The sequence below is a fragment of the Schistocerca piceifrons genome, chromosome 7 (genome assembly GCF_021461385.2).
Source record: "Schistocerca piceifrons isolate TAMUIC-IGC-003096 chromosome 7, iqSchPice1.1, whole genome shotgun sequence".
NCBI classification, from domain to species: Eukaryota; Metazoa; Arthropoda; class Insecta; order Orthoptera; family Acrididae; genus Schistocerca; species Schistocerca piceifrons.
Window position 1 is genome coordinate 512,763,873 of NC_060144.1, and position 15,055 is coordinate 512,778,927.

The 15,055-nt window shown below is 39.2% G+C and overlaps 1 protein-coding gene across 1 annotated transcript in view; it reads right to left on the reverse strand.

Moving 5' to 3' along the window:
* The window catches only part of LOC124805146 (odorant receptor coreceptor-like), a 275,309-nt gene that overhangs the window by 223,618 nt on the left and 36,636 nt on the right, over positions 1 to 15,055 (reverse strand). Inside the window, exon 2 of the mRNA XM_047265615.1 lies at positions 11,939 to 12,332. Coding sequence (XP_047121571.1) covers positions 11,939 to 12,315 — 377 coding nt within the window. The 5' untranslated portion in view covers positions 12,316 to 12,332. The remainder of the gene's footprint in view (positions 1 to 11,938; positions 12,333 to 15,055) is intronic.

A 15,055-nucleotide genomic window follows, 5' to 3' on the forward strand; every position in this document is an offset into this window, starting at 1 on the left:
TGCTGAAGAAGCTCAACAATGCCAGCAATTCTAATTTGATTAAAAAAAATACTGAGCTGTAAGTGAGTATTTGGTATAATGTTGCTGGATGCGAATATTTGAATACTGAATATGGAGAGAAAAGTGTATGGAGCTCAATAATGAGCTAAAAATTGTTTTGCCAACTGGATATTATAAATTAATTAGTGATTATGATTTTTATTACTTTGAACATGCGAATATTAATCTTAGATATCGAGTTTTTAGGTTAAATGTTTCAGGGTTATGATCTTTTTTTCCAGTGTTTTCCTATGTTTTTAAGTGCTAAAAATATTTAAATAATACTGGTTTACTGAGTTTTTTCATTGTTCAATCCAAAAATTCAAGAGAAAAAGGGATCATTTTAAACTTTTATAGGTAGATTTTATTCTTCGAATTTTATGACCTTTCCTGAAATCCTTTGGTGTATATTGACACATATTAAAAAATGTAATAAATGATGTGAAGGTTCGAAAATGATAGAAAAATGCTCTAAAATATGGAGAAGAATTGTTGAAAACAGTGGAAATAGTAAAAAATTACGAAAAACGACTAGTTTCCTTCATGCACTCCTTTATTATTTTGGTTTATTGTAAAATCTAACTTCTTGATAAGATAGTGTTTTTTATGCTTTTTGATTAATTTTAGGTCTTTTTGTGCTTATTTTTGAGATTTTAGGAATAATTGTGGCAAAGTAGGACAGAAAACCCGATATCTATCGACTGGTATTGCATAGTTTATACTGCATGTTTCTTCACCCCAAACATCTATATGTTATGGCAAAAATATAAAAAATTACTTTGTATGGTGTCTATAAAATGATTGCGCCAACAGGTCAGTGTAACAGTGCAGCTCACTTAAAAAAGCAAGTGTTTAGCAGTGCAATGTGCAAGGAATGTAAAAACCGTGTTTTAAAGGAATTCTGTGTGTAAATTGTCGCTTCTGCCTACATGAAAAGCGTGCAAGAATGAACCTAAAATTCATAAATAATGATTTCTTATGGCATTGCCAAAATTGTTTATGGACCTGTTTATGCGAAGAAAAGGTTGATCTCCAAAGTGAACTGACAGTTATTCAGAAGCTGCAGAAAGAATCTGAATCCGTCAAGGACGACTTGTTAGCATTACAACTCAAAAACTGCGAACTTATGCGCCAAAAAGACAGTGAATGCATGAACTACATCGCCAGAGATGATGAAAATCTGTGGATGCGGAGTGATACAAGCTGTGTTTCAAAAAACGGTAATGAGGCATCCTGTGAAGCAATGAAACTACAATCAGAGGTACTGACGACTAGAAATGAATATGTGGATCTTATTCATGAATAAAACTGCGACTCAAACAAGTCCCAAAAAATGACCGATTCAAACAAGGAACTACGGCATTTGCGGAGGGGTACAAATACGAGCTCTCTGCATGTTGAGCATTTCACATCACGTGAATCAAAACAAAATGCAGACTCAGTAGGCGTAAATACTATGTATAAATGGACAGGTGAAAACTTCGAGGTCAAAAGACGTCATAATATTAAAAGTGTAACTGAAAATGAATTTCTCATAACTGGCGATTCCATGTTGAAAAATGTCATAGTGCCAACATGTGAAGCTGAAGACCACCCAGGAATTAGGTCCCATCTGATCAGTAACTATTTTAAAAACACTACAAATTCAAGAGAAAACATCAAAAAAGAAGCGAACCAAAATTACAATGCCATTTTCATCCATGTTGGAACTAATTCCCTCCAAGGATACAGCGAAGAGGAAATTATCAGCGAATCAAAAAATATAATCTGATCAGCCAGAAAAATTTACCCTGCTTCCAGGATAGTCATCAGCGGAATCATAAACGTGAGGTCGGTGAGTGACAGTTATATCGATCAAATCAATTGCCGAATTAATGAGTGTTGTGACAGACTAGGTGCTGTAGACTCAAATAAGTTTTTGATCAAGGAAGGTCTAGCCAAGGATGGACTGTATATATCTAAATACACTAGGATCGATGACCTTCAGCAAAATTTTTATGGATGTTTGTAAAATCATTAGAACTAAGGGAAACTAACATTTACTGGAGGGTATGTAAAAAAAAGCCTTTTAGCTGAACAGAAAACTGCTAAAGAGTGACTATGAAAATGTATGCTTAATACTATTAAAACAAGCGAAAATTCTTATTTGGTTCACTGGAATATAAATGGCTTAAATTATAAAACTTGCAGCAGCCTAAGCTACAAACTTGATGAGTTAGAAATTCTTCTCTCAGAATTTAAAAACATACAAATTATTTCTTTAAATGAACACTGCCTTAGCTCTAATACAATAAATATTTCAAATAAAATTAAAAATTTCAGTATTGCAAGCAGCTAGTGCAGGGAGACTCATTCGCAACATGTGCTCTGCACAGCCAAGGGCATCATGTCGACCATTATTTAAAGACCAGAAATATTAACTGTCCCATCTTTAAACATCTTTGAGGTGGTTCAGCATGTTACAGCGACATTGTAACAAAATACAGAAAAAGTGTAACAAATTTTCCCGTGTACAAAACGTTTGTCGTATTTCACTGACAATGGTAGTCTATGCTAACATACAGTAGAAAGAACAATGCTAAACAGACCAAGGAGTAAGAGTTGACACAAAAAAAGAGCCATTCAGAACTGACTTAGCATTCTGACACAATAAGCTGCCAGTTTATGTGCCATAACTTGACAATGGGTTACAGCTACTGGATATTAAAATTGTACTATAACACCAGAAGCAGATGGGTGTGCGTGTGATAACTTGATTACTAGTGTGAACTACTGGATTGCAAATAGTAATCTTGGTTACATATGAGCATCAAACAAATTTGCAACAAATGACTCACTATGGCATCATGTTACAGCAAAATTGTAACAAATCGCGTTATGTTACAAAAAAATTGTAACTGAATTTTCCATGCATCACTATATAGTACCAAAATTGTAACAAATTGCCCTCTGTTCCAAATTTTTAACATCTTCTGATAATGCTAAAATGCTGATGCACAGTGGAGACTACATGACACTTCCCCTGCGCATCAGCATTTAACAATTTTGTAACAAACTCTACTATAATCATAATTTTCCAGAAATATTATACATAATTGCCCCTTATTTCTTCATGTTACAGCAAACTTGTAACATAATACCTCATACATTTAAATATTAGTGCAAAATTTTAAAAAACTACCATATACATTGCCATGTTACAGCAAAATTTAGAAATTTACTCCCCCATACATTACTACTGATACATAAAACTATAGCAAGTTTTCCTCGTTGCACCAAAATTTTAACAATCTGCATCATATACTGGTATTTTACAGAAAAATTGTGTTGTAGGAAAATTGCAAAAATTTACCCAATGCAGTGTTATTCTACAGAAATACTATAACATATTTCCTCCTTATAGCAAAAGTGTAACGAATCGTCCCATACATTGTCATGTTATGCCAGACTTGTATCAAATGGTACCTTAAATCGTCAAGTTACTGAAAATGAAACGAATTGCACCACACATCACCATTTACAGCAAAAATTGTAACGAAGTGCCACATACATTGCTATGTTACAGCTAATTTGTGAATTAATGACCCCTGTAGTGGCAAAATTTTGACAAATTTCCTCTTGCATCGACATGTTACAGCAAAATTGTAAAGCTGATCCATGCATTTCCACCTTAGAAAAAAGAGACTTGCTCTGGCCAGTTGCAACTTATTCCCACAAGCAATAGTGATTAGTCAGCCACTATAGACTTGTCGACGCCAGTAAGTCAAGACATGTTACAACAAGCAAAATAGTTTGTCAAAAGGATGATATCGCAGGTGTGGTCACTTGTCACACACCATTTGCTGTGATGTGGTAGTGGCATCATGTGCAGCTCACTGACCATGACCACGCAACATCACAATACAAAATGGAAGCTACAATCTGATTGGCTAATTATTTTAATGACTGGTAAAATAATGTGCCGATAATGACGCGATGGAGAAAAGGACAGTGACACATGTGATGTCATAAAGATGACATAATAAAGGTGACACAGCTTGTAATGTCATGAATGTGGTACTGACCTGCAGACATGATGCTATGGACCTAATTGTTTTGCTTCTTATGTAAAAGGTCTTGATTTTCCGGTATGGACATGTCTCAGGTTGCTCACTAACTGTGTATGCCTGTTGCAGGAAGACATAACTTGCTACAACAAGTCTCAAATTGCTTGTGTAGCAAAGTGTGGGGTCAGTTGTTACAATTATGTGTAACAACGGTGATGTATGTAACTAATTTGTTGGAGTTTTGTGTAGTAATGATGGTATATAGAACGATTTCTAAGGTGTTCCTTAATGCTTGGGATATTATTTGGGATCCAACAGCTGACACCCACTGTCAGGTTATGGCACATGCAGCCTGTCAGCTTCTTCTGTTAGAATACTATCTGAGACCCAGTAGCTGACAACCACTTCTGGTGTACTGGGTACTCTGTTGGAGATTTGTTGTAACATGTTGATAAATGGGGCAATGTCTGGCAATTTTGCTACAACGTAGTATATTTACTGGTAATTTACTGTAACATAGCAATGTATGTGTTAAGGTGTTACAATTTTTGCGATAACATGGTGATGCAAGGGAAGATTTGTTACCATTTTACTGTAAAAAGATGATGTATAGGATAGAGTGTCATGTAATCTCCACTGTGATAGCATAAGATGGCAAATACATTATGCATGTGACAGTTTGTTACAATTTTTCTGTAACATGGGTGGCTTCTTACAACTTTGTTGAAACATGGTGATTATCTGAAAATTCCATTTGTAATTCAGTAGGTGACACCCATAGATACGCTATGGCACATATAACGATAGGTTCTGGTGTTACAACACAGTTTTAAGATACAATAGCTGACACCCACTGCCAAGTTGTGGTGCCTAAACTATCAGCTTCTGGTGTTAGAATACTATCAGAGATCCATTAGCTCACAGCCACTGGAAAGTATCGGCACATACACTGTTAGTTTCTAGTGTTACAACATAGTTTTAAGATTCAGTAGGTGGCTACCACTGTCGAGTTACGTACACTGTCAACATTTGGTGTCAGTCTACTTTTTAAACTCTGGATGGCTATTTGTTTCTGTCAGCTATCACTGCCTTGCCTGCTTGGCATTGTAGTTTCCATTGTGGAATAATGTAAGTTAGAATTATCAGCAGAATATGACTAAAGTTTTGTAAAAGTACCAATTTGTTACTATTTTGCTGTAACAAATCGATTTGTACAGCAGTTTGTTACAATTTTGTTGTAACAATGAGTGATTTGTTACAATTTTGGTCTAATATTATGACATATAGAGCGGTTTGCTACAGTTATGTATGATACTTACATCCAACTGAGAATACTATTCATGATCTTGTAGCTGACATTGTATGAGGCGATTTGTTACAATTTTGCAGTACTATGTTCATGTTTTGGGCAAAGTTTCATGCAATCTCCACTTTGCGATAGAAAAAATTACCATTATCACCAGAAGGTGACAAACATTTTTTACTGGACAGCTGTATTAATGCAGCTTAAAGTTAATACTCTGAAATGGAGTCACTATAATGTTTGGCAGTCTTTGAAAATTAGTTGAAAGTTTGTTTCTTACCTACATGAATATGAATTACTACTGCTCAACATGTTATTTCATCGAAATGTCTAGTAGTTTCCTCTGTGTGACAGCATAAGTCAGTCTTAATCATATGTACTTTAGCCCTTAAGTTAGGTGAGTGGTGCCATTTGAGTTTTGATAAATTGTAAATGCAGCTCTTTTCTTTATTTAAAATGGTATACAATAATCAAACTATTAGCACAGGCAAGTGCATTTCAGGATGTAAGTTAGATCAGCGATAGCGCCATGAGTGTTATGTAATGTTATAGAATAAATATGTATGTATCATAATATATAACATAGGGAATTTTTGATTTCCTTACAATAGGCCTGTTGTATGAAAATAAAACTCAGCGCATTTGGAAGTGTTGCTTAACCTGTAAATTACATCAATAGTGCCAATATGCAAGTCATATATAGATTTTTGAAAATCTGTTAGAACAATTAAGTTATGACAACTGTTCCACAAGTGTTATGTATTTCAAATATTTATGTATTTTGATAAATAATATAGACAATTTTATTTTAGTGCAAAGATCGAATTTTCATGTGTAATCAGACATCTGTAATTATATTGGCATATTATGATAAGTATCCTATGTATATTTTGTTCTTGAAATCCATATGTATTTGATATATAATTTACTTTGGTGAAAAGATCATGTTTTAGAAATATCGAACTTTCCTCTCTGTATGGCATCTTGTCCATCATAGTCTTTGACCATGTTGTCTTGTGTTTACATTTCACATTTGCCACATCATAAAGTTGGACTTAAATATTAAAAATATGCACGGTTAGTTTCGTTAAGGTTAGGGAAAATCTGTCAGCAGAGAAGTATGCTAGCACAGGTAAGTCCAAGATAAAAAGGAATATGAAAGCTACATTAGCTGGTCCATATCATCAAGCAGATTTTTCTTGTGTAAAGCGTAATGCATTACCTTCTTCCCCTCCCCCCTCCTGTTCCCAGAGTTAGTGCTTGGAGAAGTGAAGAATACCTGAAAAAATCTGTATCACATTATGACAGTTTGATCTTTGTACCGCCAGTAACATAGCCTCAAGTAGGCTTGAGATAAAAATACCACTATTTTTACATATTTTGACAAACTTTACTCACAATTTAGATGGGGAAATGGCGTTGTGGCACTTAATTTGAGAGTCCACAGGCATGTTTTAGGCATTATAGAAGACATGGTAATAACAATGAGGCATTTGAAAAAAATGTGTGTGTGTGTTCGCTGCTGATGTATTTTTTGATATACGTTTTAGACCCAGGTAAATTGTTTAGATAGCCTTGGCACCATAGTTCAAAATACAAGGGTCAGCTAAAAAGTAATGCCTCCCTTTCTAATTGGCCAAAAATTTAAAACACAGCTACATAGGTTGAAAACTACAACACTGAAGATAAATTTATGACTTTTCGGTATAATCTCTATCCATTTTCACAAATACAGCAACCTGCTTTTGATGCCGCTGGTCCATAGATATTTTCATGGCCTCCTCATCTTCCAAGTGACGAGCTTCTTTTAGCTGCCTGAAAAGTTGGAAGTCTGATGGTACCAGGTCAGACAAGAATTTACATCCAATTTTCATTAACTGGTCCGTGGTGTGAAGTCTGGTGTGTAGTCTTGCACTATAATGCAAAAGAAGAACATCCACTACAGCTTTTGTTGGTCTAACTCACTGAAGGAATGCTTTAACCTGTTTGAGGATTCTGATGTATTGGACACAATTTACTGTGTATCCCCACTCCAACAGATAAGCCATAATCACACCCCTTGCACTGCAGAATATTATAGGCAACGTTTTCCTTGCCAGTCAAACAGTTTCTTCTGCTGTGAGCTTCTGTGATGGCATTTCATCGAGTCGTTGATTCTTCTTCAGTTCTTTCTTCTTCTTTGTTTCGTCTTCAGTCATAATTTTTTCCAGAAACTCCTCTCTCTCCAAACAGAAATCCTGCAAGAGTTGGGAGGCAGTTTTGCTTCCTTTTCTGAGGAGAGTAATGTGACACATGTCATCTACAGTCGCCTGGTAGTCACCACAAATGATGTCATCGACTCACTGAATGTTGTGTGGATTCTCTGAAGTCACTGCTCTGATACTCTGCATTTCATCAGCTTGTGGTGTTTGTCCTTCAGCTCCAATACAGTGGCAAACCCATTGTCTAACAGTCCTCCTGTTGCTTCACTACACAGTTTTCAGTCTTTCGTGAATGTGAATGGGAATTCCATCTTCTCCATTCAAGAATTCTGTCACAGAAAACTATCTTATACGAATATTGATATCAGCCATTTTGTAAGCGACTGCAGTACTGCCCTATGTTGATGCAGAAAGTTACTACTGCAGTAGATAAGAGAACAAGCTTTGCGGACTAGCGCCAAACTCAAATTTTTCACTGAAAGAAATTTATTCATGCAGCAAAAAATAGGAGGCATTATTTTTTGGCAGATCCTCGCATGTTTGTTTTCGAAACACTAGTAGAAAATACACTGGAGAGCCAAAGAAATTGGTACACCTGCCTAATACCGTGTAGGGCCCCCACGAGCACATAAAAGTGCCACATTACGACGTGGCATGGACTCGAATAATGTCTGAAGTAGTACTGGAGGCAATTGACACCATCAATCCTGCAGGGCTGTCCATAAATCCGTGAGAGATCTCTTCTGAACAGCACGTTGCAAGGCATCCGAGTTATGCTCAATAATGTTCATGTGTGGGGAATTTGGCGGCCAGCGGAAGTGTTTAAACTCAGAAGAGTGTTCCTGGGGCCACTTTGTAACAATTCTGGACGTGTGGGATATCGCATAATCCTGCTGGAATTGCTAAAGTCCGTCGGAATGCACAATGTATACTACTGGCCATTAAAATTGCTACACCACGAAGATGACGTGCTACAGACGCGAAATTTAACCGACAGGAAGAAGATGCTGTGATATGCAAATGATTAGCTTTTTCAGAGCATTCACACAAGGTTGGCGCCGGTGGCGAGACCTACAACGTCCTGACATGAGGAACGTTTCCAACCGATTTCTCATACACAAACAGCAGTTGACCGGCGTTGCCTGGTGAAACGTTGTTGTGATGCCTCGTGTAAGGAGGAGAAATGCGTACCATCACGTTTCCGACTTTGATAAAGGTCGGAATTTGTAGCCTATCGCGATTGCGGCTTATCGTATCGCGACATTGCTGCTCGCGTTGGTCGAGATCCAATGACTGTTAACAGAATATGGTATCGGTGGGTTCAGGAGGGTTATACGGAACGCCGTGCTGGATCCCAACGGCCTCGTATCACTAGCAGTCGAGATGACAGGCATATTATCCGCATGGCTGTAATGGATCGTGCAGCCAACTCTCGATCCCTGAGTCAACAGATGGGGACGTTTGCAAGACAACAACGGTCTGCACGAACAGTTCGACGACGTTTGCAGCAGCATGGACTATCAGCTCGGAGACCATGGCTGGGGTTACCCTTGACGCTGCATCGTAGACAGGAGCGCCTACGATGGTGTACTCAACGACGAACCTGGGCGCACGAATGGCAAAACGTCGTTTTTTCGGATGAATTCAGGTTCTATTTACAGCATCATAATGGTCGCATCCGTGTTTGGCGACATCGCGGTGAACGCACATTGGAAGCGTGTATTCGTCATCGTCATACTGGCGCATCACCCGGCGTGATGGTATGGGGTGCCATTGGTTACACGTCTCTGCCACCTCTTGTTCGCATTGACGGCACTTTGAACAGTGGACGTTACATTTCAGATGTGTTACGACCCGTGGCTCTACCCTTAATCGATCCCTGCGAAACCCTACATTTCAGCAGGATAATGCACGACCGCATGTTGCAGGTCCTGTACGGGCCTTTCTGGATACAGAAAATGTTCGACTGCTGCCCTGGCCAGCATATTCTCCAGATCTCTCACCAATTAAAAAGTCTGGTCAATGGTGGCCGAGCAACTGGCTCATCACAATGTGCCAGTCACTACTCTTAATGAACTGTGGTACCGTGTTGATGCTGCATGGGCAGCTGTACCTGTACACGCCATCCAAGCTCTGTTTGACTCAATGCCCAGGCGTATCAAGGCCGTTATTACGGCCAGAGGTGGTTGTTCTGGGTATTGATTTCTCAGGATCTATGCACCCAAATTGGGTGAAAATGTAATCAGATGTCAGTTCTAGTATAATATATGTGTCCAATGAATACTCGTTTATCATCTGCATTTCTTCTTAGTGCAGCAATTTTAAAGGCTAGTAGTGAATATGAATGGATGCAGGTGATCAGACAGGACGCTTACATACGTGTCACCTGTAAGAACCGTATCTAGACGTATCAGGGGTCCCATATCATTCCAACTGCACACACCCTACACCATTACAGAACCTCCAGCAGTTTGAACAGTCTCCTGCTGACATGCGGGGTCCACGGATTCATGAGGTTGTCTCCATACTCGTATACATCCATCTGCTCAATACAATTTAAAACAAAAATCTTATGATCAGGCAACATGTTTCCTGTCACCAACAGTCCAATGTCGGTGTTGACAAGTGAGACGTAAAGCTTTGTGTCATGCAATTATCAAGGATACATGAGTGGGTCTTCGGTTCTGAAGGCCCATATTGATGACGTTTCGTTGAATTGTTCACACGCCGACATTCATTGATGGCCCAGCATTGAAATCTGCAGCAATTTGCGGAAGGATTTCATTTCTGTCACACTGAACAATTCTCTTCAATCGTCGTTGGTCTCATTCTTGCAGGATCTTTTTCCAGCTGCAGCGATGTCAGTGATTTAATGTTTTACCAGATTCCTAATATTCACGGTACACTGGTGGAATGGTCATATGGGAAAATCCCCATTTAGTCACTCCCTTTGGGATGCTGTGTGCCATCGCTCATACACCGAGTATAACACCACGTTCGACCTCACTTAAATCTTGATAGCGTGCAATTGTAGCAGCAGTAGCCGATCTAACTACTGCGCCAGACACTTGATGTCTCATATAGGCGGTGCCGACTGCAGTGCCAAATTCTGCCTGTTTACATATCTCTGTATTTGAATGTGCCTGCCTATATCAGTTTCTTTGGCGCTTCAGTGTAACTTCAAGTAGGCCTGAGACTTAGACTAATAAAAAAGCTGTGTTGGGAATTCAATAACATCGATTACATTTCTGTAGTGTAGAACATCATGCATTACCATCTTTTCCCCTAAAACAGTGCTTAGTAAAATAAAACAGTACTGAAAAGTATCTAAAAATGTTAGATGATAAAATTTCTGTCTTTGTATTACCAGTAATCTAGCCTCATATGGCCCTAGGTTCGAATGCCAATCCCTTTACGTATTTTAACAAATGTTACAGACCATTCAGATGTGAAAATGACATTGTGGCACATAATTTAGGAGTCCAGAGTTATGTTTTAGGGGTCAGCTGAGATTTGGTAATAATCTCATGACGCTTGGTATAAACATTATGTGTGTTGGCGGCTTTTATTGACATACATTTTCGAGGTGGAAATACTGTGAGCTATACTCTTTATGTATTTTGACAGTCATTTTAGATGTGGAATTAACATTGTGACAATTGACATGCCAATTGTGTGTGTGTGTGTGTGTGTGTGTGTGTGTGTGTGTCTGTGCGTGTGTTTGATCAATTTTTCCTGTGGTTTGGATACATTTGGACATTACACCAGTTTGCACAGTTCAGACTGTTCACACACATTGAAACATCTTTCCCAAGGTTGTTCAGATACTTTCGAACATGGCGACATTTTCTGAAATCCAGACGATGCTTATGTATTTCTGATAAATGCTGTGCATGTGGAAGTCCTTTAATACACCCTTTACATATTTTTTTATTCAGATATTTTTCAACATGACACAAAATTCAGACTATCTGGATTCTTTTGATCATGGATCCGTGATGGTTGCTAGCACAAGTGGGCTACTTTTTCCATATTGAATATTTTTTATTTCCCACTAGCACAATTCAGCTACTGGGCCATCTTGCAGCTTTTGTATTTCCACCACTGCCATCTTGCATTTTCGAATTTACTGCCAGCGCCATCTTGAATATTTGAATTTCCTGCCACCACCGTCTCGAAATTTTTGGCGACTGCTGTGCTGACTAGCGATGGCTGCTTGAACTGTTGGCTCAAATTCCTATAGGTATTCCAATTATGACAGTGTCATCTAGTACTACATACATTCTCTACAAACCTGTAACTGAAACAAAACATTAAACAGTCAATGAGCAGACGTTGGGCACACCAACCTGGAGCGTCGTAGCCAGGGAGCCATGTTGATGCTGCTGGAAGAGGCGACAAAACGATCCCCAACGGTATCTACGATCGCCTGGTAGCGATCACGGTGTAGGGTGAAGAAGAAGAGGCGGTAGGCAGAGCTGAAGACAATGGTGGTGACAGGCAGGTTAGCAGTGATATCAGCGATGTCACTATGGTTTTCGTACAGGTCGAGCACACCGGCCAGCCCCTGGCTGAGAAGCAGCGCGAGCAGCGACCATGTCAACAGCGCTCCAGGCATGCCACGGTTCACCAGCACGCCCATGAACCGCACCATCAGGATGTTGAACTCCATGTAACGTGATGGTTCATCCACATTACGCAGTGCATTGTACACCCGCCGTAACATGGCTGCCACTGCTGCAACTGGGGAGAAATATGGGGTTGTCACAAATTACTGGCCGATTTCATTTTGTTATATCATGCTTGGGCAAACGAGCTGCAATGAAGCTGTTCCATCACGTATGCAGGGTAAATGAGACAGGTTAAATATCCCCAGACATCGAGAAGAATGTAATAATCGCAGTACCAAATAAAGTGGCTGCCGACAGCTGCGAATGTTACCCTGTACCAAACTATCAATATAGTAACTCGTGGTTGCAAACGCCGACACAAATTATTCACAGAAGAATGGAAAAACTGATAGAAGCCAACCTGGCGTAAGATCAGTTTGGGCTCAAAGAAATGTAGGAGCACTTGAAGCTATACAGAATTTTCGACTCATCTTGCAAGATGGGCTGAAGAAAGGGAAACTAACAATTACAGCATGTGTACACTTAGAGAAGACTCATGCTCTAGTGGTAGTGATGTAGACCAGTGATTGAAAGACACTGAGTCCGTGGGTTCGATCCCAGCCACTATTTAAATTCTGAATAAAAATTATCAGCAATGGCAGCCAACAAGTTCTGGTTCAGAGAATCACTCCATTCTGCCAATGGCTTTGTCAAAGAGAACGGAAGGGAAGGGGTTTATTACCCTTTGGGTGGGAAACTGCTCCTAAAAGGCGGAAGAATCAGCAATGATCTACGGCATGAGGACGCAGAAGGCAATAGAAACCCCTGCGCTCACTACACATGATGGTTATCTACAAGACCTATCGCCTGTAATAGAAAAATTATTCATAATGATCTCTCCATTGACAGAAGTGAAGTGAAATGCAAAGAAGATAAGGATTGCTGCTCAAATGAGTACAGGGTAATATCAACAACGGCAGAAAATACTTTAACTGGAGTAGGATTCGTTACGAGTAGAAAGATAGGGCAAAGACTGAGTTGCTGTGAACAGATTAGGGATAAGGGATAAGGTAGATTTCATCAGAACCAGCAGCAGACCAATGCTGACAATAATAGTTCAGATATAACTGCGAATATTAAAAGCAGAAAATGTAGAGACAGAGAAAGTATGTATTGACAGAAACAGGTAACTTGGTATATAAAGGAAGATAATTATCTAATAATCATGGAGCATAGGAACATGACAGTAGGCAAAGAATAAAAGACAGCGTTAGGAGAATTTGAGCTTGATTGTAGGAATGAGAGAGGAGAAGGATTAACTGAGTTCTGAAATAAATACTCCAAAAATCACAAGAGAGGAAGGTATACTTGGACAAGGCCGCTAGACACATGACGATCCGAGCTGGATTACATCATGGTCAGACAGAGATTTCACAGCCACTTGCTTGGAAGGCGTAACCACGCTCAGATAATTAAAGACTCAGATGACAATGTAATGATGATGATGAAGAGCAGAGTGATCCGTAAGCTAATCATGTTGAAGAATCAATGTGGAAGAAGTGAGGCACTGAAATAGTGAGGAATGATGATATGCATTTGAAGATATCAAAGGCTGTAGATACTGAGATGATGAGTATCATACAGGTAGTGCTGTTGAAGAGGAGTGGATATACCCAAAACGAGAAATCACAGAAGTGGGAAGACAAATATTAGTACAAGGAGGTAACTGTGATGAAAATCCCCAGCACCACTTCTGTGAAGTTTGGAAGGTAGGAGATGAGGTACTGGCAGAAATAAAGTTGTGAGGATGGATCATTAATGCTGTGTACATGGCAAGAGGTACTCTGTAATACCACGAGAGCCTGTAACCACGCATGCACAACCAGTCGCCTGGTGCCTTCTCAGTTCTGAGGAGATGCTTCCAGACAGCACTCACTCGTCAGGACTACACTCTGCTCCTGTTATTCCTTCACCAATGGTGTTGTCAGCCACCAGAGAGAGAGAGAGAGAGAGAGAGAGAGAGAGAGAGAGAGAGAGAGTTGTCAACAGTGGACTATTTTGCTTCCGCCTAGTACGGGCACAATTGGAGATTGTTCTACCAGTGCCAACAAAGGACGATGACCCACTGACACTCAGAGTTACTGCAATTCAGCCATCCCTACAGTACCACCATTTCCTGCAGTTACACTAAGGATTATAGTTCCTGAGTTCTTTCCAGAAGACAACAGTTCTGACTCAGCTGTTGCTATTTATGGACACTAGATATAGTCAGTCAGGAGTGTCTGAATAATTACTTTCAATTATAGTTACAATACCGCAGATTGCCAAAAGACAACAGAGCTAATTAGATTTCATTGTATTAGGTGTAGGATATTAAGTACTACACATCAAAATGTTACCAAAGTTATGTACAATTTTGTATCATAACTATTAGTAAATATTATTGCTAATTTCTTGTAGTGTTGCACATCTCTCTGCTAGTAGCGCCCTGTCAAGCAAGTAGATTTTACTAGCGTGCATACTGCCACCTTAATTAGAACCATTGTAGGAAATATCTTTTCTGCTAGCATGGATGTTTGCGCTGAACTGATAGTAACATTCAGTTACAGCATCCCAACACTGGCGACAATGATAAGTAGAAATTGTTCATAATTTATCGCCAGTTATCAGCACTGGCGATGAGGAAAATTTAAATTTGATGAGAACAGTTTTTCACCAGTTATCAACACTGGCGACAAGGTAAACGGTTTAAGACCAATATCCCAACATTGCCGATGAGCAAACAGCTTATTAACTGCTAAAAGTTTTGATCAGAACCCAGCACTGCTGTCGAGACTAAGTCAACATTGATGATAT